The sequence below is a fragment of the Pyrgilauda ruficollis genome, unplaced genomic scaffold, assembly GCF_017590135.1.
Source record: "Pyrgilauda ruficollis isolate IOZ18807 unplaced genomic scaffold, ASM1759013v1 scaffold23, whole genome shotgun sequence".
Classification (NCBI taxonomy): domain Eukaryota; kingdom Metazoa; phylum Chordata; class Aves; order Passeriformes; family Passeridae; genus Pyrgilauda; species Pyrgilauda ruficollis.
In genome coordinates, this window is record NW_024522539.1 from 12,699,334 (window position 1) to 12,724,684 (window position 25,351).

The 25,351-nt window shown below is 37.2% G+C and overlaps 1 protein-coding gene across 8 annotated transcripts in view; it reads left to right on the forward strand.

Annotated features, from left to right (window-relative positions):
* TCF12 (transcription factor 12) overlaps positions 1-25,351 on the forward strand; it is a 160,653-nt gene that overhangs the window by 39,337 nt on the left and 95,965 nt on the right. For all 8 annotated transcript variants that reach the window (XR_005955274.1, XM_041468951.1, XM_041468954.1 and 5 more), the window contains exons 4-6: positions 2,726-2,799; positions 4,728-4,796; positions 15,591-15,693. Coding sequence is in view for 7 of the 8 variants with exons in the window: in XM_041468951.1 (XP_041324885.1) it covers positions 2,726-2,799; positions 4,728-4,796; positions 15,591-15,693 (246 nt within the window). In the remaining variant the exon portion in view is untranslated. The remainder of the gene's footprint in view (positions 1-2,725; positions 2,800-4,727; positions 4,797-15,590; positions 15,694-25,351) is intronic.

The following is a 25,351-nucleotide window of genomic DNA, read 5'->3' on the forward strand; positions in this document are numbered from 1 at the left end:
CCTCTGTTCTCTTTTGCCTTTTCCTAGAACTCTTCATGACACTTTTGCTTTGAGACTTTATTGAATTTATTACCATAGGTGACTCCCGTGTTCTTTCTTACCAAGTGTTCCCCACTTCAAGGCTTTATATTTAAAAGTGAATCTGATGGTGCTGGCTCAGTTGTGTAGGGTTACTTTTGGCTTGTTAAAGTAAGCATTGTTTGTTTGTCTGTGCCCATCCTGCTAGGAATGGTCTGGGTCTTTGTCTCATCCAACATTTGGGTGGTTTTCATCTGTCACCCATGGAAAACACATTAGTCTAGGAAGCAGAACAGATTCCAAGAGCACCAGGGTAGAAACACATCTGATTTCCTGGCTGAGTGTTGCTGGCTACCTGGGGCAGCATTTGTTTGGTGTCTCATGCTGATGGAGACCAAGGGCAGCAGAGGTATCATTCCAAATCAAATCCAGATGTCAAGCAGCAATAAGTCAGAGTGCTGGTGTTCTGTGTGCAATACATGATTCTTTTTTTCTTGTAGCCTTCACAGAGCTTTTAAAATATGAAGGCACCTTCCTTGTGTGAAAATTTTGTGTAAGAGTTAGGTCTACATGTAAGCCTGTTTGAGGCTTATAAGAATTAAAAATGCTGCATGAAAAGGAGGAAAAAGACACCTGGCAGGAAGAAGGAAGTTAGCTAGAATAGTAAACTGTACTGGGCTTTTTTAGAAAAAAAGAATTCTGGGAAGTAGTCAGAAATTAGTTTTCTTCCCTATGTGAAGCAGTTACATTTTGGTTTAGAGCAGTTTCTTTAAACAATTTATTTGCATAATTCAAATGGTAGAATTTTTAGCTGTACATGTGCTGATTAAGCAGAACCATAACATAAGTTCTTATGTCTCACTGAGTCAAATTTTCAAATGAGTAGCATGTTTTACTGATTAGCATCTGAACACTATATGCTAACCATTATCTCGTCACATATTTCCTGAAGTGGGTTGGTATAACCTACTGTATCTTACATTTTCCCAAGGACTTTGTCTTGCAGTAAGATATTTTTCTTTCTCACCCCACATACGTCTCGTTTGAAATGAAGGCAATGGAAGACTTGTTATGATAATGACTGGATTACTGGCACTGTTGTTTCTGGCAGAAAAGAGTCAATTGTGCCAAAAGATTACTTTTGCCTTTGTCAGTGCCAGCCACGACTCTTTACTCAGCTCCTGGACCAGTTACAATGAAACAACAACAATACTGTCAGCTGCAAAGTGCAGTAAACTTCCTCAAACTGCTGGCTCAAGATAGCGGTGGTTTTGCATTTTCAAAGAGCCTTCTTCAACCTTGAGGATCTTTCCTGCTGTACACAAAAAGTGTCTGTAGTTTTTATTTGAGTGATTTACTGTACTTTCAGTTTAACGTTCCTTTTTGCAGGTTTTGTCAAAACATTATTTTATAGCTTCATAAAGCACATTTCTTAAGGAAATAATGATTAGAATTGTAATGGTCCATAGGTAGTTATTTACAATATCAGTTTACATTCAATTTTGCAGTATGGCTATATGAGAAATATGCATGAACATTTTGTAGTTGCAATATAAAGATAGGGTTTAGAGATGGTTGTATGGAGTAGCTTGCACGCTACTCATATTTATAAATTGGGACACTTAGTTCTTATTTATAAATTATGACATAAAACTTCATAAATAGTTTATAGTATATATCACATAAAGAATGTATGCTTTATATCAAAACACTTTATGAGAAAAGTTTGTGTGACAGGGAAATAATGAGTTGCATTTTGTTGGCCAGAGTGCTTCGAAGCCTGCAGTTTAGGATGGAAATGTTCCACATGTGACAAAAAAATGTCTTGTGAAGCAGATAATCAGGAACCTAATTGTTAGGATAGTAGCAGCCTTATCCTATATGAAGGAATTTTCTATAGGAATTCAGGTGCTTTTGCAATTAGCTGTTTGGGAATGTGGTTTGACCAATTAAATTTGGATAGAAATTGGATAATACATAGGGTATATATTCTGATACAGTGTTTAAAGATCTTTTCCTTCCCTTTTCTCTTGTGAGCTGCAACCTGGATTTGCATAAAGGGAACTGATTCTAAAAGAACCGTTACGGAGTGTAGAAAATATTACTGTTTTAGTAGTGCAGAGACCATGATTCTCTGTGGGTTTTTTAAGCCATTGAAATATAACCAGTCTGTCTTGCCTTTTTTCCCCATTATGCTAAAATACCTTGTGTGTCACATAAAGGCCAGCCAGGGGAAATAATTTTGCACATTTTACAATACTTAAGCAAGACACAAGAGCAAAGAGTAGATAATAAGTATGTGTTTCACAGTATGTGCTGCAATATTTCAGTGCTTGCTTGAGATGCAGATAAATCGGGCTGCTCAAAAAGCTATGATGTTCACATCGTTGTGCTTGTTTTGTTACTCATGCTAATTTCTTACGGATTGGGTTGGGCAGACAGCAGATTGGCAAATTTCTTGGCTTTTTATGCTCCTGTTTTCAGCAGCTGCAGGTGTCCAAATGAACAGGTTCCTCTGTAGCCAGCTTAATTAATAAGGAAGCTGTTCATCTGAAGTTTTGCTTTTAGAAACACTCCTTTATTATATGAAAGCAGATGAATTTACTTAGAATGTATGGAAGCAGATGAATATTTTTTCAGGTTGCATCAGAGACCATTGTTTTTGCTATCATTTCTTACAGGTTTTTATTTTTCTTTTTATTGCTAGGTATGGATGAGCGAACAGGTGCCACATCCTGGGGAACAAGCGGTCAGCCAAGTCCTTCATATGAATCTTCAAGGGTAAGATACCCACATAATAATTCATAATGAAAGTTTATGGGAATGTACAGCATAAATCAGCAGATTATTTGGCAAAGTTTTTGAAGGGAAACTCCTTTAAGTATACAGATTAGCACCTTTTAGAGACTTTAATGACTTTGAGGACCTACAGCATCAGTTTAGATTTGTACCAAAAAATATATAGGCTTTGAATTCATGAAAGTAAACCATATGTATGCTTGAATGATGAGCATGTATTTTATTTAACATATAGTCAGAAATTGGAAGTAGAAGTCAGGTTACTTAGGAGCAGATTTATTGGCAAAGTGTAGGGAACACTTGCCTCTCTATTAACATTAACCAGCTATAGTATGTGCTGTGTCATGATGTTGAAGAGGGGCTTTTCTTTTTAAATACCTTTCTCCTGTTCTCAGTCCAGCCTCATCCATCCCACTTACTGAACTGAAGGTTCTTGCTAGTATCTAATATCCTAAAATAACATGACCCTTTTCAAACTAAACACAATGGTCAAAGCAAGCTTGCCCCTAGTTACTCACGTTCCCTTTCATCTCCTCCATTTTCTTTTTAGGAATATTTACTCCCTCAAAGGACAACGAGCTAAGTACCTGAATTAGATATACACAGCATACCTGCTGTTGTGATTTCAGTGCCTTTGAGGCAGAGCTGTGCTAGCACTTGCACCTTTGCAGCTTTCTTGTGCTGTGCAATGAAATGGGTCGGCTGCAAGACCTGCTTCAGCTCACTGGGTGTTATTATGGACTCTGCCTTACTCTGGAAGACAGCAGTAGGAAGGTTTTTCATGAAGTTCTGATTTTTTCATTGATCATTAGTAAATAAATTATAATAAATGTGGAAGTACTTTATGTGTGGAAGAAATATTTCTATGCAACATGGAAATTCCACTTTCTTTTAAAACTTCTTGCGTAACCTGGGGCATGGAGCTGAACCTTCAAATGCCTCCTCTACATTTGAAATGCAATCTTACTGTGCAGCTTTATGTAACTCATATTTTTATCATGTGTTTGGTGTTTTGACTGTCATTTTTTATGTTGCTGATCAATTTTAATCGATTATGTGTTAAGCTGACTTAACTGGAATTTGAGCTTGTGATTCATTGGCTGTGTGGCTGTATTAATCACAATTTTTTGCATGGTGGAGGATCAGCCAGCTAATATTTGAATAGTGTAAAGTCAGTGAGCATTATGTGTTAGTTGTGGGGGTTTTTTGGTGCTTTTTTTTTTTTTTTTAAATGAGGCAATAAAGAATGGTAATCTGGAATGTCATTTAGGTGACAAGAGTTTTCTTTTAAAGAAAACTCAATTCCTTTTCACAGGAAAATGTAATTCCTGTGGTCTCCCCAGAAAAGTGAACACTAGAAATATGTATTCTCTGTATATAGAATTGGTAAAGATTAAGAGCCACAAATTAATTTGTCTTGTGGCTGGTATCTTCTGTGAAAAAAAAAAGTAGAACACAGGAATTTCACTTCTGAATTCACTGAAAAAGCACTGGACTTTGTTTACCAGTTTAAATCAAGCTTGCATGCATAAATTTTGGCTATGATGTATGGTCTTTAGTTTTTGGTTTTCTTTCAACTAATGAGGCAAATTACTGATTCAGGGTTTTGAATAACGATAACTTCTGTCTACTCCTACATGTGCTGGTAGACCAGATGTCTCTGAGAAAGAGCAAAAATGAGTGTGTGGGTCTGTATTGTGAGAGTATAGATTGGTTTCTCGGAAGGCAGGCAAATCATACACAGCTTTTTACATTTCTAGGTTATTTCTTGTGTTGATTAACACAGAGTTTAAGTAAGATGTAATTGTCTTAAATGTTCAACTTTCTAATCCACTGCTTTTCCCCATTATTTCAATATAGAATGTTCTTCTTGTCCTAATTGTTCTTATTACTTGTTTGTCTGTTTACAGGAAAATGGCAGTCTTCATGGAAAAAGCTCAGATCTCTCCACAGACATAGAAAAGTTGAAATCTCAAGAGGTACCACTTATTCTTTTTATATTGTGTGTCATTTTCAACTTTTTTTTTTTCAAGTCCATGTGCAGCCTACTACTTGAGTTTTCTGTTAAAGGTCACAATATAGTGTTAACAGTTATTAAGAATTTAAAGTGTTGGCTCACTCTTGGCTGGAATTTCCAAAGACATGGAAAGAGAAGCAGTTTTCAAGTGAATAGAATTGGAATTTGGTGATAGCTTAGTGCATACCTGTTGAAAGCTAATGAAAAAAGATGATGGAATACTGGCTAAAGGATATTTTTCTTTCCCAAATCCTGCTGAAGGTTCAGTTTAGTTTAAATGGTCTGACTGTGGCCAGCAATGGTGCATAAGGAAAGAGTGTAAGAATAGAGCAAATATTTTGCCACCTTTACTGTGTACTGTCCTAGCAAAACCCCAGGTTTTTGCTTAGATTTCCTGGACAGAGCCAGCCTTTTGGACATGGTTCTTATAGCTGCTGGTGGGCATGCTCTCTGCTGTTTGTGAATTTTTCTGGCTTTGGTTACACTTTTGGCAACAATTACAAGGATTTTGTGCTGAAATTTAGGGAATTTTGTCTTATGTGTGCTGGCCAGTGATGCAAGTGATTGCCACCATGTTCCTGTGTTCCAAATGGTTACTGATACTCTTGATAATTTTTACTCTCTTCCCTGCAAACACCTTTACTTTACAGGCCACTTCTATGTTCAGCCAAGCTGAAGAATTTTAATCTATTGGTATCTGCTTTTATAGTAACTGCTCCTAACCTGTGGTTAGTTCTTGGTGCCGTTCCCTGAATCTTTCTGCTCCTTCTGTACAACTTCAGAGTTAGGGTGATTTTGACTGCATGCACTAGTCAAGAGGCAGGTATACCATAAATTTCTGCCTTACATAATGATAGATTCATTCTCTGTTCCTTTCTTGTTGCCAAGTCATGCATTTTTTTGATTGCCACTGAGCTGCAATGTGATAATGTTCTAAAAACTGTGTAGAAAAGTAATATTTTGTCTTACATTGCACCATACTTACTACTTTGTTATGACATTAAGTTATTTTTGAGCGTGTTCATTTTGTATTTATTTACACCAGATTTTATCTGCACTTTTATTACCAATTTCATGGAAAACTTTCTTTGCAACTCTGCACTAATTTTTAGTTAGGATTATTTAAAAAAAATTTTGCTATCAGCAAACTTTATTTGTTTATCCACTCTTTGATTTATTAATGGAATTATTGAAGAGTGTTGGTGTGGGTATGGGTTTTTTTGGGGAATTGGGGAAAACATACTGGCAATTTCTCTTCACTGTGAAAACAAGAAGTATGTTCCTGTGCTTGGGGTTGGGTGTTTGTCATGCGTTTTAATATTTTCATCAGTAATTAATTCAGACAAGAACCTTCTCTCATATGTAATAGCAGTTTATTTTATTTTAAGAGTCTCTGGTAATATTTTCTTGAAAGCTAAAACATTCTTACTTCAATAGTGTCTTGAAGTAACATTAAAGGCTAGGAATCCCAGCAGGCTTGAGAAAACCTCATAGAGGAGCCTTGTCTTTCCATTACCTAATGCTAAATAGTGTTCTAACACTGAAAGAACAGCAGGTATTCATGTTTGAGTTTGCTGTGGTGGTCTTAGACTTGTTAAAAGGTACAAACTGAGACATTAGTGACTTCTGTGAGCAAAATCTCTTTTTGCGTATGTACACTGTTTTGTTAGAAAAATGAATAATATGAGAAGATACTATTGTGGGGCATGAAGACAAAAGTAGGGAAGCTTTGTTTACAGGAATAATTGTTTATAGGAATAATTCAGGAATGACAGCAGTCACTGGAATGCTGTGACGTGCTGATTGTGACGGGCCTCCCTTATTCTTGAACTGTTGTACTGAAGTCCATGTACAATACTGTGTACCAAGTTTGTCTCATGTGGGGCTTGTTTTTCTTCCTAGTCTCCAGTCTTGTTTTTACCTTTCTGTGTGCAGCGGTGGTGGGTTTTCACTGAATATCTTTGGTTGATGTACGCAAGTCTCTCCCTTATCTGAGTGATATAGAACTACAGATAGTTTTGCACGTGTTCATAATGCCTTGCACTGGAAGAGGAGCTCTTAGGGTGTTTTGCAGAAGATGGTAAAGCTGCTTTTTCAAAGTTGTGCTCTCCTGAGCTGTTTGAAGTGTATTCGGAGGTACTTGACTGGAGTACCATGTCTTCTGCACAATAATATATTGTACAATAATATATTGCCCTACAGCACTTAAAGTTTGTCTTCCTGTTTTGAGATGGTCCTGAACGTTTTAGCTTTCCTGTGTATTTGCGAGTTGCAATTTGTAATGTAGCAGCATAATCACTTTTTTTGGAGTAATTAAACATTTTTTTTGGTTATAGTGGTTCTTGTGGTGTGGCTAATGATTGCTGTTTCATGAAGAATAATGCTCTGCAAGGTTTTCTTTCGTTGTTTTGGTTTTGTCGTAACATAAAAGGAGCAATAAAAGGAGCAAGTCAGTTTTTGATCTGTTCAGATTGCTGTCTCCAAATAAAGCATATCTGAAATGTTTTTCATAAGATATTTCCTAGATGGATTTCCTTTTTTATATACACACATAATAATTGTAACTGTTAAAAATTTAGCATAAATTAGCTGAGGCATTTTTCTTCCAAAATCTGAACTGCGGGTGTTTCAAATAATTTGCAACATGTACATTGCACTAAAAGCTGTGAATGTACATTTTGACCCGATTTAACATGAATCTAGCTTCAGTGCTGAGGATGCAGTTTATCCTCCTGTTCCTTTGCATAACTCTGTGTATGAAATTGAAGCCAGAGTGGAACTGATCAAGATAGCACTGTTAGATTAGATGGTTTGGCAGCATCAGGCAACAGGTTGTTCCCTCTACTGTGTGTAAAATACTCAGACAGGAGTTCGAATCCGAAATACTTCATGTGCAAACTATACTCCCCTCACCTCAAGTAGTACTTGTAATTTGCCAAGAAGTAAAAAAATAGTAATGAGATAGCAGGTTTTGAAATAGTATTTTATACCTCTTAATCTCAGGTACATAACAAGAAGGGAAGCTGTTAAATAGCAAAACAAGACAAGAGGGACACAGAAACACAGTAAGTGTTATCAAGTCTGTTGTATTTGTGTCCTTTTTGTCCTCTGTTTTTTTTTTTTTTTTTTTTTGGTGGGGGAGGGACGTTGTTTGGTGGTTCTACTGCTGGTTATTTGCTTTTCCTGATGTATTTTACAAGGTAGCAGATGATTCACTGTGGAATTAAAGCCCAAATTAAATATTCCATATTCAGTGCTCAGGATTCTTGCAAATGCAGCCTACTTTATAATTTGATTCATGAGCAGCATTTTTCAAAGCAAGTTCTGTTTTTTAAATTCTGAATGCTTTAGTCAGGTTTTCAAGTATCTTCTTTAAGCATTTGTTCTTAGTCTGTTGGCTATACTTGTATCATTTTATCTCCTGGTTTATAGCTTAGATAAGAGCTAGAAAAATCTGGTTTCTATCATATCAATTTTTCATTTCATCTATATTGGAGAAGTGGATCTTTTGGTTGTGGTTTTTGTTTTGTTTTTTTATTGCCACTACCTACCACATTGGAATTAGCATTGGAATCTGTTCACAAATCAGTTTTCCATGTGGCCAGGGAATTGTCCTATTGCATATCATGTTGATATTTGTCTCACAGGAGTTTAGAGAGGTGTAACGGGCTATTGGGTTTAGCTGTTTAAAATCAGATTTGTCACTCAGTAACTTAACTTCTTGGAAATGGATTTAGAGCTGGAGAAAATGATGTTTATTAAAAAATAAATAACATTCAAAATAAATTTGAAAAAAGAAATAAACTGTGTTTTCAATTGTTTTCCATTCCTGCACACACAGTTTTCATATGTTTCAATTTGGTATGGGAAAAGAAGCTAATGAATAGTTTTAGAACTCTGCTACAAAGCATGTTACTTAGGGTGTCACTTAGAGGATACTTGTGAAAGCTCTCTTGACTTTTCCCAATAATATGTGAAATTTGGGGTAGTGATACCTGCTTTTGCCCCACCATGTTGTAGCAGGTGACCAAATTACACAAAAAGCTGCATTTCTGTCTTGAGGGTATTGTAGTTGAATGTTAACACTTGCTGAACGTTACAGAAAGGGAATCATAATGAAAGCTAGAAAGTGGAGCTAGAAAGCTCCTTGTTTCTGGTGTGATTGGATGGTCGCCGTCAGCAAACTGCATTCATTCCTCTGGTTAAGGAGCATTGTCCAAGCTTCTTGTGCAGCTGAAGGAGATGGGGTTGAAGTCCTGGCTGTCCTCAGGGGGCTGGGAGCCTGCAGAGGGAGATGTATTTGTTTCCTGGCACATCAGACAGGTCTCAGCTTGGTCCCTTAGCTTTTGGATTGTAGTGGGCAAATGAGAGCAACGTGGATGAGACAGTGTAAGGAGTGTGGGGAGACTCCCATCATCATCCATCTGCTCCAGACTGTGTGAGATTATTTTGGTCATTGCTTGGAAACAACATTGTTCCCACTGATAGTTTGCTGCAGGATTGTTCATTATTTAAATGGAGTTATGGCTGTGACCTGTGACAATGTGATGTTTGTGGACGTTCTGTTAAAGTCAATGAATATAGTGCAAGTGATCCTCAGGGCAAAAAGGAAGAGTACTCTTCTCTGGATTTATTTTTAAGTTACCTTATTTTTTTGCAACATTCTTCCTGATCTATGTGTTCAGTAGACCAAGCCAGGTTTTTGGCTCTCTAGCCTTTCCTCTGAGAGCTGTTGACAGATACATCGATTCAATGACTAAAAATACTCTTCTTTTTCTTTCTTTTTTTTTTTTTTTTTTTTTTTTTAAAGGTTGTGTATTTCTGGAATTATTCAGAATCATAGAATCCATAATCTTTTAAATTCGCTAGGACATGTTGGTATGGCTGTTGTACAGAGCCTCTTGTCTAACCTTCAGTCAGTGACTCAGCGCAGTGTTCCTGGATGTAGTCAGTCTCTCTGGTCTGTCCGTCTGTCTCTCACCGCCTCTGCATCTTGCTTTCTTTCCTCACTTCCCTCCCTCTTCTTGTATTTTTTCCCTTTTTGTTTGTCTGTAGAGCTTTCAGATTAGTTTGGAGTGCCAGATAATCCAAAATAAAGTGGATTTTAGCAGTAGCTTCACTCGTTCATTTACGCATTAGTCATTTGGATGACTGTTGCCTGATTCATAAGTTCATTGCCAAATTTAGCTTGCAAGGGACCTCAGTATTCCTGAGCTTTAAACAATTAATATTTGTTATTTAAAGTCAGCCAAACTATAAAACTCAAGGAATTGAAAGCAGCATTCATTAAACTTAATCTTTTGGTCTGCAGCCACGTCAAACCGTGAACTCAACCATTCATTTTAGTTGAATTTTAATGTCTTAAGTTTAAAGGCAGTAATTGAGCTATATTGTAAATTGCTAAAATGCAAATACGTGCTTAGTGATCTGGCAGCTTGGTTACGAGCCTTAGATTTTGGTCTGTTCCCAGGCACTTGTGTAGGAGAGGGCTTGGGGCTAAGGGAGGAGAAACAAACAAAACCCCTGTTATCTCTAGTCTAGTGGACTTGAGCAAATGAAATGCTGTGGAGTAGTAAATTGTACAGGGAGGACAACTCAATGAGTCGAGTATGAACTCAATAAATGCATAGGAAAATGGTGTGCCATAGTGACAGTGTCTTCTCCATTTTTCACATTTTACCCTGAAGTGGAAACAAGTTGTTGTGGTTATTTAAAAACAAAACCAAAAACCCTACAACTTGATTTAGGGGCAGGAGTACAATTTTGCTTATGCATGGACAAATGCTGGTGTGACTTCAGAAAATAATTGCTAAGGGACAATAGTTTTTTGTTTTTGAAGGGGAAGTAAATGGGAGAGGATTAATCTCACAGAAAACCTGGAACCAGTGCAGTGAAAAAGGGTAGGGACAGTGACCTGGGAAAGGTTTTTGACTTGTTCTTAGGTGACTTCTGTCATTAAATTTAACCAAAATGACAGAACTTTCATGGTCATTAAAAGACATGGAGTTTTAGGAGGTTAATTACCACTGTGTTTGTAAAATGGGGCATAGACTCATTGTGTCAGGCATTCTTTCATGATTTGGTAGGATAAGCATGCCTGGTAAGCAATGTGTTTACTCTGGGTGTATGGGTTGGGGATTTTTCCATTTTGTCTTCTGAGTCTTCTAGAATAATACATTCTAGATAATTTTTGGGTGTCTTGTGTACAAGTATTATTGATTTTGTAAATAGCGTCAGATTTTGAATTGCTTTGGCTGTGTTAGCATCCCTGTGCTGGGAAAATCCTGATACAGGTAGAGCCTAAATTACTTGGGCACTGGGGGTATCTTACCCAGAAGAGGTTGGAATGAATGTTACAACTGTGGAATTTTTAAATTGGTGGACTTTATTAATCGGAATGATTAGAGAACATCACTCTAATCCAGTGAAATCCTGGAAAAACGAATAAAGTTAGAGCATGCAATGCTGAGAATGCGTTCACTACTCAGTTAAATTGCAGTGCTAATTAGCAATAGTCTTTCTGCTGCATTTCATCACAGGTATTATTAGTAGACAATTCCTGTTGCTTTTATTTGTAGATGCATCTGGCTTGGTCTTTCTGATCACAAACAGTCAGATCCAGGGAGAGGCCTGTGCAAAGTGAACAGTGACAACATTAGAAAATGCTGTAAGGGAGCAGTTAACCCCAATTGCACTTTCTTTGGGCTATAACAGTACAGAAAGAGAAGTTTTGTCTTCCTCTGGGAATGTTAAAACTTGCTTTTGTAATAGCTATGTAAGAGGTTGGAAACAAGCAAGACAGTTTTGAGTTTACAGCTATGTGATCTAATCATATTCAAAAATCAGTTTGCTTTCTGCAAGCAGACAAATGCCCTCAGTTATCTGCGGTCCCTTCAGAACAAAGTGCTTAGAACAGGGAATACTTTTGTCCAGTAACTCCTGTCTTGTAGACTTTTTGCCAGTTATTTGCTAAACACTCCAAGTGTGCACTCTGATGTATATTAGTCCATTGGTAGGTTTGCTGAGGAGGCACAGAGGCAGAAATAGGCATGTGTATTCAGCAGGGAATGTCTCTTTCCAGCCTTTCGATGTTAAACATGCCTTGCAGGTAACAGAAGGTAAAAATGCTCCCAAGGGCTTTGGAAGCCCACCTGTGGTCCAAAGAATGACCTCACCAGCCAGAATATATACCATCAAATAGCTCTCCCCAAGAGAGGAGAGGAACTTTTGGCATGACTCATTAGTTCCTTTTTCTGCTTGCAGTCTGTATCAATCCAGCTATATTTAAGTGAGCTTCAGTAGATTAGTCTTCAAATTGTCAGGAACTGAGATTTCCTGCCTTTCTCAGAAAGGAAGAATGAAATTTGGCAGTATGTATTATTGAGTCCTGCTTAAAACATGGATTTGAAAAGGGGCTCTGATAGAATGTCATGTAAATCCCTCCCTGCCATCTTCTGCTGCTTTTGCCATGGGGGATGAGTTCATGTGCCAGCTGATTGTGTCTTCTCTTCATTACTCAGTCACACAAGTGGGGTGTGTCCTAAAAAACACTATCCTTCATTGGTATTCCAGACCTTAAGGCTTTCAACTGTGTTCTTCTTTGAGCAATAAGCATATGTTGTCGATTTGCACTATTGTATTCATTAAATACATTTTTTGAGCTTTCATTGTATGAATGGAAGCTTCCAGTAGCTTTTCAGAAGCTATTCGAAAAACTTCTAAAGTTTTATCTATGATTGGTTGCAGCTCTTCCTAGTAGTAGTACTTTGCTGTTTACTCTGTAGGTTAACAATACAGATGCAAAAGCAAGGAATGGTAAGAGGAGTGCAATTTTATTTCAAGTACAGTTTAAATGTGAAGAATGCTCTGAAAATACTGGGTAATTTAAATCACTGTCCTTAGAGCTCTTCTGATTTTTCTTCATTTGCTTTTGTGAATTGCGAAAGTTGTCAAATCAAAACTGCACATGTTTGTGGTTATTTTGTATTCATTTAGAGTGGTGAGTTATTTGTAGGAATCAGCCCAGGGTTTCTAATCCCAAACAGAGCTCTGTGGCCTGAGTTGATAATCCATAACTGAATACTGAGACTGAGTAACTGATGTCAGGCATGCTGGCCAAGGTAAGACCTCTTTACATTGGTCCGCTGTAGGTGAAGGCATAGGTTATAATTTGCACAAGTGTGAATTCTCTAGTGGCAAATAATGAGATGCCTGATACAATTAATTTTAGGAATTGTGTTAAAGTACAAAAAAAACCAATTCTACTTAAAGGGTTTGTGTATCTCTTAGTGCATTTCCACCCTGTATACCAAATGTTTTGTTTTCAATGGCTTTGGTGTTGTGAAGGATTACCCCAAGTATTTTCCAGGCAGATGAAGCAGTTGATTTGTCTCGTAGTGTAGAAGTACAACTTGGATGCTATGGTAATTGGTTGCAAGTGCATTCTGGGAAACTGAGAGGGTATATGAGAAGAACATGATGTCAAGTATTCTTCACAGGAATTTTGATGGTAGAAGGAAGAATATTCATTTTTGTGTGAACCACCCACCCAGTTCTCCAATTCCTCTATTTTGTGAGGGGGTATGAAATATTAACATAGGGAGGACCATTAAGAGTCCTGTGCATTAGGTAGATTGTGTTGCAGTATGTGCAGCCATATATGAAATGAGTCTTACCCATGTTATATTTGCAGTATTTATCTTAGTTACTCTGTAAATATAGATGCCTTAAAGATTGCAGTTTCTGGGCCTCGTTTGGGCACCACTTGCTGAATGTCTGAGATATGGATCCTCTTTTATCACTGATAATGTCCTTTATAGTTTCTTTCTTTTAAAAATAAAGTATAGCTAAAATCTTAGGGAAAAAGGCTTTTTAAAAACAACCATGGTAAGGAGTAAAAGCAGAGACACAAATACAAGGCTAACTACTTAGGAGCTTTATTTTTTGTCCTCTATTTGCAAATTTTTGTTTCTTTATTCAGCAGATTTAATTTCTTTCTTGTTTCATTTCATCATAAAAATAAACCACATGTGGTGACCTTAGCTAGGAGCCACTCCATTTCCTCAGCAGCTGCTGTTCCACGCTGCTTGTCTGACAGACAGGGCTAGGTCATGGTTTCCAGAGGACACCCTTGTGGTCATAACCAAGTTGTAAATGTCACTAAGATTGTTTCTGGATGCCTATCACAAGTGTATCAGCGATTCTGAAGCAGATGAAGTCAGCCAAAGATTCAGTGGGGAGCTGGGTCTCGGGAAGGATTGCTGTGCAGCCCAACAGCAGCAGGAGTGTGACACGCATCCATAAGCAGCAGCAGTGCTGTGACAGTTCTTTAGCCCTCACTTAGCAGCCCTTTGGTAGAACTGACAGCACGCCTGCAAAGATAGGGAGGCCTGTTTCAGCCCCATTAATGTTGTCTTGAATGTGAGCCTGCGGTCTGGAGAAATGATAAATGTTCAGTGATTGATGATTTTATAGTCCCAGGGCACTTGGGATGGTTTCTGTTAGCTGTGAACAATTCTCCCTCCTCTCTTAATTAGGCCTGAGCTTTAGGTTTCTGAACAAGAAGTGACTAAGTGTGAATTATAAGATAAGGTTTGCACAATATTTTTCACAACTTTGGCTATAAAGGAAGTACAATTTTGAGTGCCAGGTCTTTCAGGTTTTGTGCAGAATAAGTGATTCTGTGTGCATTTGGTAAGTCTGAAGGGCAAATGGCATATTCATACCTTTATACGGAAAACCTGATGGGATTTAAAAATGTCTTGAGGAGAGCTTTACGTAAGTGGGTTAATTAAAGAATATCTACATCCAAGAACTTCTTTGTTTTCCATCTCCTCTGCCTTTGGTGTCAGCTTTCAATAAGCCAGTACTTCCTGACTGCGTAAGGGGCGCTCCAAGCCTGGTAAGCTGGCTGTGCTAATGGTAGAAAAATGAAAAAAAGTGTTTCAGTGCTTGCTTGGAAATTGGGTGACAAAGTTGTTAATTTAATCACTATATGGAAGTAAACCTTTTGTCAGTGAGCTATGCTGGTTAGTAATGTGATAGTGTCAAAATGCCTCTTAATCTGTAACTTTAATAGCAGGCTGCAAGAAGAAATGAATTTGTTCTTCTCATCTGCACCAACATTTTTTCTTAACATTAGTGACTCTTCCTGAACTTTTTACTGTCTTTTATTAATGCAAACAGAAAGCTTAGGAAAAAGAAATTAGTTGCAAGTTCTTCAGACTAATTTTACTCTCTGTGGTTAGTGACTTTTAACACTAAGAGGATTCAAATATCAAAATATCTCTGTATTATTCAATTGCAAGAAGAAATGAGAATTCTTCTCATCTGCACCAACATTTTTTCTTAACATTAGTGACTCTTCCTGAACTTTTTACTGTCTTTTATTAATGCAAACAGAAAGCTTAGGAAAAAGAAATTAGTTGCAAGTTCTTCAGACTAATTTTACTCTCTGTGGTTAGTGACTTTTAACACTAAGAGGATTCAAATATCAAAATATCTCTGTATTATTCAATTTTTAGACATCTTGTCCATGAGGACACAGCTTATTAAGAAACTATGTGGTTTCTTTTTGATGGGGAGAAAGTAATATGTGGGCAGAGAGTAATTTCTGTGAGATAGACCTGAAAGCCAACTTTTGTGATTAATGACCAATTGTGACTCTGCACATTTAATTAGGAAAGTGTCATTACACTCAATTAGCAGGGCTGCCAAATAATCTGTTTAATACTCTGGTCTTTTTTTTTTTCTCTAGGGTTTTGCAGACAGTCCTCATTACAGTGATCACTTGAATGACAGTCGATTAGGGCCTCATGAAGGATTGTCACCGACACCTTTCATGAACTCAAATCTGATGGGTAAGTAGGTAATTCTTTACGAGTATCCCCTCAAAGCCTCTTTGGTCAGAAAGAGACATTTTTCATTCCCTTGTCTAGGCCTGACATGTCAAGCATCTGGAAGTTGCTCTGTTTCTCATAGCAACACTGACTTTCCTATTCAAATCTTTTTATGTTGGGTGAGTTCCTCAGAAAGGCTATTACCCAGGACTTTTTAGAAGAAGGAAATAGATTTTCTTAATTTTATCTAGAAAGCTGATCTATTTTGATTTGATGTAAATTCTAAATTATTTTAAAGGTTATTTTTCATTATTTTGGTTTGAAAAGACATTTATACCAATTATTTAAAGATTTTTTTTCCCTAACGTTCAATTCTTGAATTACCTACCAATTTACTGTAGGCTTCCCTTCAGATAATAATTTGAGGGCTTACTTCTTATTTTTAATTTTCTAATTTCTTTGATATTTGTTGTATTAGACATTCTGTCACTTCTAAGAAATAGATGGAAACTCCTGCTTCCAGATCTGTTTAACATTTTCTGCTTTTGAAACTGGAAAAAAAGCAAGCAAATGGTGTATTATATTGTGGCCTTAAAAACTTTTTTCATTGTCTACACTTCGTGTTACTGGAAACATGCTAATGTGTTGATGGCATTGGTTGAAAAATCTCCTTTTGTGTGTCCAGTTCAGAATATAAAACTGTTGATTTCAAAATATTTAATTTGGCAATACATGGTCTTGGGACCATTTTTGTTTCGTATCGTCGATTTCAGGATGACTATGAATATTTGTTCTGAATTTCTACATTTCACATTGTTTCACTTCTATATTCCCCATCTTGTAGACATGACCTATTTTGTGATCTCAGTATTGTCCTTTTAAGACACAGCCATGGTAATCTAAGTGGATTACCTAAATCCAAATCCTGGTGGTCTGCAATTTCTTTTGGAAATCTTTCTACTTTGCTCCGTCTTTGTTTACTACTTTAATTTTCTCTGAAACAGAGACAGACAAAGCTCAGCTATTGCTGAAAACAATTTTTTGTTTAAAGAAAGAATTTTCTTTAAACTTCATATATGAAGCTGGAAACAGGCAATTTTAAAATGCCCATCTCTGTAGACTTTGATTAGAGAGAGGACATGCCAATTGGTCAATGACAATCTTCTATCTGAAGACAGCAAAGCTAAAATGCAGCAGTTATTTTGATAAAGCAGATTTTCCCTCAATACTCTTTCAAACATGTTGTCTTCTTTCTTTTTTAGCAAAAAGCTAAAAAGACAAGTTACTTCAATTGCTTCTCCAGTATTTTGATCAGTAGCATGTGTGGAATGTCTCTAGGCTTTGTAGCTGCTACTGATTTTATTTTATAAAAATATATATAGCAAAGTTTGATTGCTTTTTAAATTTGTATTACCAGAGGCAAATTAATTGCTCGTGTTTTTAATTTAAGCCTTTCAATTTCTAAACAATATATGCCTTTAAATATATGACAAAAATAATTGGTGCAACTATATCTCCTTGGCTTTTCATTTTTATTGAACAGATGATTCTATTAGACGTAATAGAATTACATCATTAATACAGATTTGAGAAGAAGCTTCCATTTAGATGGTCTTGTAGTCAGGATTAACAAATAGCATGATATGTATATGTCAGTCACCCAAAGCTGCTGAGAACTGAAATAGTTTTGTCAAGCTTTGTGGCTAAGAGTTCTTAGGATTTTATTTCCTTGGAGCAAAAGTACTTCGTTTCCTTCTATATGTTGCCAAGAATTATAGAAAGCTTTCAGTATGTATCTCTAAGATATGTTCACATTAAAATTCTAAAAGTATGCTTTAAAGGTATTCCACTTGTGGTTTTGGGCTTGCCATTGTTCATTTTACTTATGTTACTGTATTGGATACAGCTTTGTATATTACACCTTCACATCATTCATTTTTGCATTGTATTTTAATTGATGGTGAAAGTTTGGAGAGAGGAATGATAAAGGCTACATGAAACATAGAGTACTACTTTTATGTGTGATACTACTATCTGTGTTTATAGTTTCTTTATCTCTTATTGAAAAGTGATAATTCTTCTAAAGGTTTTTAGACAAAAAGATGTTATATGGTTTTCTTAATATTAAATTGTGGACATGTTCCCATAAACAGAATGAACACATTTATTTTATTAGCTAATGTAGACATATGATATTTAAGGCATTGGTTCATTATTTTGGGATCTCTGGAGTTTAAAAGGAGATGGAGGGAGGCATAGAACAGGAACTTGATGAGCTTTTAGGAAATGTCTCACTAGCTAATAGCAGTGATTGAGCATCTGGGGTTCCGCAACCAAGATCTAAGATATACATCCCTTCCCAAAATTTTATCATGACTATGATAATACATTTCTGAAATAGTTAAAAACTATTAAAAAAGAAGAAGAGAGAGCAACAACATATTTCACCATTGCTGTCAACACTTAAGAGTACCATTAAAAGAAAGAATTGTATGTCAAGGGGATGTTGTTGTTTTGTGTATTATGTTCAGCCGTAAGCATATTTGCCTGAAGAGATAGTGGATTATAAAGTGCCACTGTCTTTCATGATGGAGCTCTCAAACATTTTAATGATCTTGTACGTTGCAAAAGAGAGAAATTTTGTCTAACAAGAGTTGATAATGATTCAATAATGAACAATTTACCACAGAAAGATGCATTTCCATATTCATTTAGATATTTTCTGAAGTGTTTTGCAGAGGAAGTAAAGCTATTATGCTGGATTGGTTAGTGTTCTTCACTAATGAATTCCAGAATTATCGTGTTGATTTGGTAGTATAAAAAAAGAAGGGCCGTTACTTATATTTTGAGTAAAACCACTGAATCCTCTTGGGACCAGCATAGTCTGTTGGTATCCATAGAGATATGTAGAAAATCAGGCAAAGATATATTGGTGGTATTGTAGCTCCATTTAGACTTGATAATCTTTGCTTATTCAACACTTCTCTTTTAATTACATTCTAGAAAACTATTCACAAGGATATGAGATTTTCTCTGTAATTATGCTGCCTTTTAGTACTCTGCACTTGCAAGAAGAGGTCAGTTTTTGCTAGGACCCTTCAAGCATGTGGTATTGTATCATCTGTTGTACTGTTCCTGGACTTTATTCTCCTGAGCTTTTTTACTACTACTTACTGGGAAGAAAGAAAGCAGATTATTCTTGAATATAGCTTAAAGGGGTTTTTGTTGGTCTGTCTTGAAAATTTAAAGTGGGTGAATTACTTTCTTTTGTGTGCCTGTCTTCCCACAAGAGGTAGAAAGGATAACAGCCAAACTTTTGTGCTCCGCGTTCGTCGTCTGTGTACTGCACAGTTCCACAAGGTTGTATGTGACAAAAAGTCATTAAAAATTTAGTCAATAGTGAGTGAAAAACAGTGGTTGAGTATCAGCTTGCCATGTTGAAATCAGTCCCTTGATCTAGGAAGAGAGATCATTCTTCCAGGGTTTTTTTTCTAATATATTTCCTTGTTTTCTCATTATTTCTTTAACTAGTTCCTTTAAAGTTTAATTGGGTTACATTTTAGGTGTTTCTGTTTCTGAGCTAGCAGCAGGATTTGAAGACCAGAAATCAGAGATTCTGAATGTATGAAATCAGAGGATTTTAGATTATCTGCCTTATTTATTCAGTGACTCCAATAGATCAGCTGCAGGTTGCAGTTACTAGTTTAGTCCATACCATCTGGTCATTTTGTAATGCTCACCTCTGTTAGCATCCTGGTGGCTTTGCTTCTCTTCCTAGCAAGTTTCTGCTGGGTAGTGCTGTGGTGCTTTCTTATGGCCAGCATTAAGAGATGGAAGGACTGACCATGCAGAGAACTCAAGACACAGAGTTGGTATTTACAAGGTGGGAGTAGAAACTTGTTACTGTAATTAGAGCTATAAATTATTCAGATGGTTGATAAAAATATAGCTTCTTTTACTGTTTATAGTGGTGAATGTACAGGGTAAGTCTGATTCTTCTTATGTTTAAAATAAGTAGGGGAAAGAAGCAAAGTTAGTACAGGCAAAGGGAAATAGAGTAATACATTTTGGGATTTTTACAGTGAACTTCTTTCCCATTGGCTGTACTTGATGCGCTTGGGTGGTTTGTCATCAGGCATCACAAAACAGGGTTTCTTAGTAAATGACATCTATATACACCATGAATTTTACCTTCTCTTACTGTTTAGCAGCCTTGTTCCAGTGTAGCAGGGATTAGTAGGTGTCTGCTGGCTAGAAACTATTGGTTGAAGGTGGCAGGAGCAGAGAGGTGCTTCACGGGTGGAAGCCAATTTTTAAGAATTTTCAAAGGTAGTCTTTGGGTTACTGTGAAACTCACAGTGGATTTTATGTATTAATAATATGAATGAGAGATCAATATCTGGATTGGGGTGCCTCCTCGTTTTAGAATTACTGTTCATTTAATTGACTTGATTGCCTGATTGTGCAGGTTTCTAAGAATGCCTGGGCTTCTGCCAGTGGATCTTTCAAACTGAAATTGCTGCCGTAATTTTTATTGTAAAATTTATTATTTGGCTTGTAATTTAAGCCCTCCAGTTGGCTTGGATAGAGTAGTAAGTATTTTTAAAGTTGAACATTGGAGGGACGTTTTTTGAAGCAACATAGTACATAGCTGAAGCCTCTGTAAACCTCCAGTACTGCTACAGTTCTTGAACAGCTAATGTAAGTCTTCAAAATCATAATTTGTGAAAGGTTATTCACAGTGAAAGGAGAGGATTTTGAACTTCAAAACACAATTAAAAGAAGATGTACATCTGAATTGGTACTCAGTTAAGAATCTAACTAATCTTCAGGAAAATGGCTAGTTCGCTTCCTCAGTAACCCTTCAATAAAAGAATTTTGAAATTGAAGAGAGACATCTTGTTATCAAATGACTTTATAATGGTGAAGGCAATAGTAGCAAACCAGCAAGGGTAAATAGTTATTGAAATGGCACACATTAAGAATGATGCCATTATAGTTTTTGCTAGGAATCTTGTCTTAATTACCTTTTAGGAAGGGAGAGGGCAGATGCAGGCAGGGAGTTGGCAGACTCCATTTGTCCAAAATAATAGTTAGATTTCCTTGAATTGCTTTCTATAGTCATTAATATTTCAACACATGAAAGAAACCCGGGCATCACAATGGAAATTATCTCCAGAGATATGAGTAATACCAAGATTGATCTGAAATAATTTATATGCAGTTACATTGTTATTAACTTGGAGAATGGTGGGGACAGAGTATTTTGTACCCTTTGGAGAATTCATTAGGAAGAAAGAGGAAAATGTTAAAAGAAGAAAATGACAAAACAGTGACATAACAAAGATTATGACAAGTTCTTTAGTCCATCTCATTTTACAGGGCAGTAAGTTGGAAGAAAATTGCAAAAGGGTACCTGATAAGCTTCACATTCTGCATAGTTATCTGTCAAATATTAGTGAGTTTAGGAAAACTTTCCCTAGTAAAAAACCCATGAGTATAATATCATCCACAGTTACAATAAATACTTGGTGGTATTGGTACTGGGTCCATCGCAAGGCATAGACTGTAAACTTCCCATGCTGAAAAAGTTCCTTAACATTCACTTCACATAACTATATTGTGCAGTTTCACAGTATTATGTTTGTGTATCATTGAATCACTTATTATTTTGATTATTAAAATATAAACATACCAAGATGCTGGCTAACCTCATCCATGATGTAACACATCATGGCTACTTTTCCCAAAGTAAGTGTTGCTGTTGCTTCACCCCAGTAATGCTTCTTGTCTTCTTGCTTCTGATAGGCTTATTTTCTTTTAATAATTAGCATTTTTCAAATTGTTGCATATAATGAATCTGGCAAATGGAAGAGTTCCTTTTAAGCTCCTTCCTAAGATGGTTTCTTTTCCTTTTGGGTATGTCACTGTTGAATTGATGCTAGTTTATATGATACAGATTGGCTAAAAGCCTATTGTGACTTCCTTAGTATTTTGGCTTTTATAATGAAATTTCAAACCCAGAGTAATGTTTTAAGTTAAATTTCATTTATTTCTTCCTCTCTTCCAGATAATTATTTGAATAATTTACTTCACATATGAATATATAAATCCACCATATAAGTAAATGGAGGTTCCTTTTTGTTTGTTTGTTTCTGTTTTGAATGCCAGCAGTCCTTTTGTTCCGGACTGTTTGTGCTGTGTCTGGCTGTGTCCCAGCTCTGGCGTGGTGTGTTGTGCAGAGGCAGCTCTCAGACCTGGGCTGACACACTGGTTACTGCCAGCACACAGCCGCTGCTCTGTGGGCTGAAGCTTTCTAGAGTTACAGTGTTTTCTATCTGTTCATACAGTTTCAGATTTATCTTTTTTTTTTCCCCAGGTATTACATTAAATAAATTCCACTCACACCAAAGAATTGCTCTCATCTGCTCTTAATTTTCCTTTTGTGAAAGCTAATGGGTTTCTGGGAAATTAAATTACACAGTCATTTAGTGAAAGTGCTAAGTGCGGGACATTTTTACCCTTGGGTTTTTGCTCACAAGAGCGTGTGTTAAGCTTAGTTTTCCCTTCTGTTTATGGTAATATTTCAATCAAATCGCTTTCTTAACATTTCTTTACCTTCGGTGATACGTGGAGGCTTTCTCCACCCGCGGCGGGGGGCTCGTGTCCTTTGTGGCGTTCGGCTGTAGCAGGTGTCTGCCTGTGCTCTCTGCCCCTGCAGACTTTGATCTCTCTCCTGGTGAGCAGCTGCGGCAGAGGGGCCCTGGCAGCGCTCCTCAGGTGGTGCTCAGGTGGGGCTGTGCCAGGTAGGTGCGTGGGCACAGCTGCCTGCCCGCTCTGCTGCCCTGGGCGGCTCCGGGCGGGGAGGTGAGCGGGGGAGAGCAGGTGTGCGGTGGGCGGCCTTCCCCCCTCCCTGCTCGCTGCAGGAGCACGCTGCAGTGTTGAGGCACTTCATCCTCAACCATTCCGGAGTATTGTGCACCTTTAGATGATTTTTGTGTCTCTGGATCAGTGTAGGAGTTGTTAGCAGGCTTAGTCTGTAGTGCTGTGGTTCAAGGAAGAAACCAGAAAGGTTTTCTTTCTGTCAAGTAAGCAAGAGAATAAATTTGTTCTTGAAAGCCCATCAATCTGTACGACTACACGTTGTGCTAGGAAGAGGTGATGATTCCTTTTCACTGGATGCTACCAGTGCCACAGGTACCTTACAATCCAGTGTGTCCCACAAGCAGAGCTTGCAGCTCTGGTGGTCTGTGGACAGTGGTGGTGCTTGCACTGACGGGAGAAAACAATGGGACCTAGTGCTAATTTTGTTGGAAGAAGATGAAATGTTGCCTCCTTCAAAATGGTCTCACACTTGAACGCAGATTTTTTTGTCACACGAATTGCTACGAATTTTTGTCATACTTTTGAATTGCCCGTCTGGGAATAAATATGCAAAGTCTGTGGCTTTTACATTTTGAAATATTTTAGTTCTGATAAAATTTGTTCTGCCAAGCTTGGGTTTTAGTTAATGCAGTCTGATACATTTGAGTGTTGATTTATTCACAGTGTACTCTGCCTTTGAAAAGGGGAATAAATAGTAATCTGATGAAATTTTTAAGTCTTGTATTTCCTCTTTGTTATAACATGTCAGTTTAGCTGCTGCAGGGTATGTTTATCTGTTACAAGGCTCATCAGTGCATGAAATGCTGAAAGGGCATATTTCTCTCCTGTGGTTCCTGCCATCCCTGGGCACTTGTAGATGTGTTCCAGTGGATGGGATCAGCTGGGTGAAGCTGTAGGATTTTAAATTTGAGTCTGTCTGAAGGCGCCAAGCTCCCTTCTAGGGAGGAGGGGGTGATTTTTTTCCCATACTGGTGATGTAACTTCCCCAAGAGGCAGTTGCTTAGGGATCTACATAATACCTATTATCCTGTTCAAATAGGAGGCTGTAGAAAGCTCACTGGTGATTAAAAGATAATTTTGTAATTTTTCATGCCTTGTCTTTGTTTTGTAATAAAGATGTTTGCTTATCGCCAGGTGCATAAAAATCATTTACTTAATCTCTATTTCATTCCATTAATTTTTTTTTCATTCTTGCATGCATGTAGCTGTAGCCTGTGAGTTGCTAGCAGTCCAGTTTTTAATAAATACGGCAGTCTGTATCCAGTGATTAAATTCTGAACTGATCAACCAAAGTGTTCTAACTAGGCTGCTCATGCCAAAACAAGTGGCTTTTGTGATTTGGGGCATTATAGTATTTGCATTAATGTGATTTGAAGTTCTAATAGTTTTCTTTAGAGATTGGGTTTTAGTGAGTCAAATGTTTGTTGCTGCTGGAAACCTGACTTTGTTTAGATAACAGACATCTTGGAGGGAAAACAAACCAGATGAAAATAAACGATGCAGTTTTATTTTTCAGGTGCTTGGGGCTGTTGGACCTCTAATACTGTGATTTTTATGAGTTGCCTGAGCAGCTGTTGCATTTTCCGTAGACCTCTAAGATGCTGTAGGTCTGCATTGCTTCAGCTACATAATAGATAAATGGGACAAGTATCATCAAAAGAAAACAGAATTTTTAAATTTGATTTTGGCAATAATGTCTAGACACTTTGAGTTCAATCTAATATTGCACCAAAGTTTTGTTTTGGAAAAGTGGATGAAAAACTTTCATGTAACAGAAATGTGCAAAGACCAGAGGAACAGCAACACATTGTGTTAAGAGATGGTTATAACTTGCTTTATTTGCAGGGCTTTATTGGTTGCTGGCTTTTAATGTTTTTCCTGGAGTCTGTCAGCATTGCAGCTTTCACACAGGTGTGCAGCTTCTGTTGCTCTGTAAATTGGGTCAGATGAAAATTCTGCAGAGTTATTTCCTTGGCATCCCTGTGGAGGGTCACTTGGACAAATAGTGTGTGTGACAGCTTCACCAGGATGGCATTTGGTGGAGGGAGTGTGCTGCTTGGTTGGGGTTTTTCTGGAGGGTGCTCACATGAGTCCTCCATTTAAAGATGAAATATGAGGGAGAGTTGATGCATAATTTTATGTGACGATGTGTTACTTACACAATTAAAGAAACTCACACTATTTGGGTTTGCTTTTACTGATTCTTTTAAAGAAAGCAATAACCATAAATTAAGAGATAAAAAAAGTTCATTGAAGTGAGAATGAGGAAGAAGCACAGTGGTTACTGTTGAGATGAGTTGACTGATTTACAAGTTTTTTGTAAAACTGGCCAAGTCTGGCCGTGAGTCTTAAAGGTTCCCTACTAGGGAACCAAAGGCAAAAAAAAATGTAATGTGTAAATTCCAATTGGAATTGTACAGACCATGGGCAGAACTAGTGCTATGGTCACAATAACTGCAGTGAAATTTTAATTTACTTCCCATTGTTATAGGGACCTCTAAAACAATCCTGGCCTTTAAGATACGTGCAATACAAATAAGGCATCTTGCAATGTCTTCTTCTACAATGGGACATAGAAAGCAGAAGTCTTGAGAGTAATGTGTGACTTGTTAACAGCCTTGTAAGCTGCAAGGCTGATCCCTGGGGTTTGTGTTGAATACCTAAGTGCATGACTGTATCATAAATAACTTGTATCATGTTTAAAAAATGTTCTGCAGTGATAGGAAGGAGTGTACTTGTATGCTCTTTATCAGGATACTGCAGTTTTAAGTATGTTTGCTCCCTGGTAGGAGCA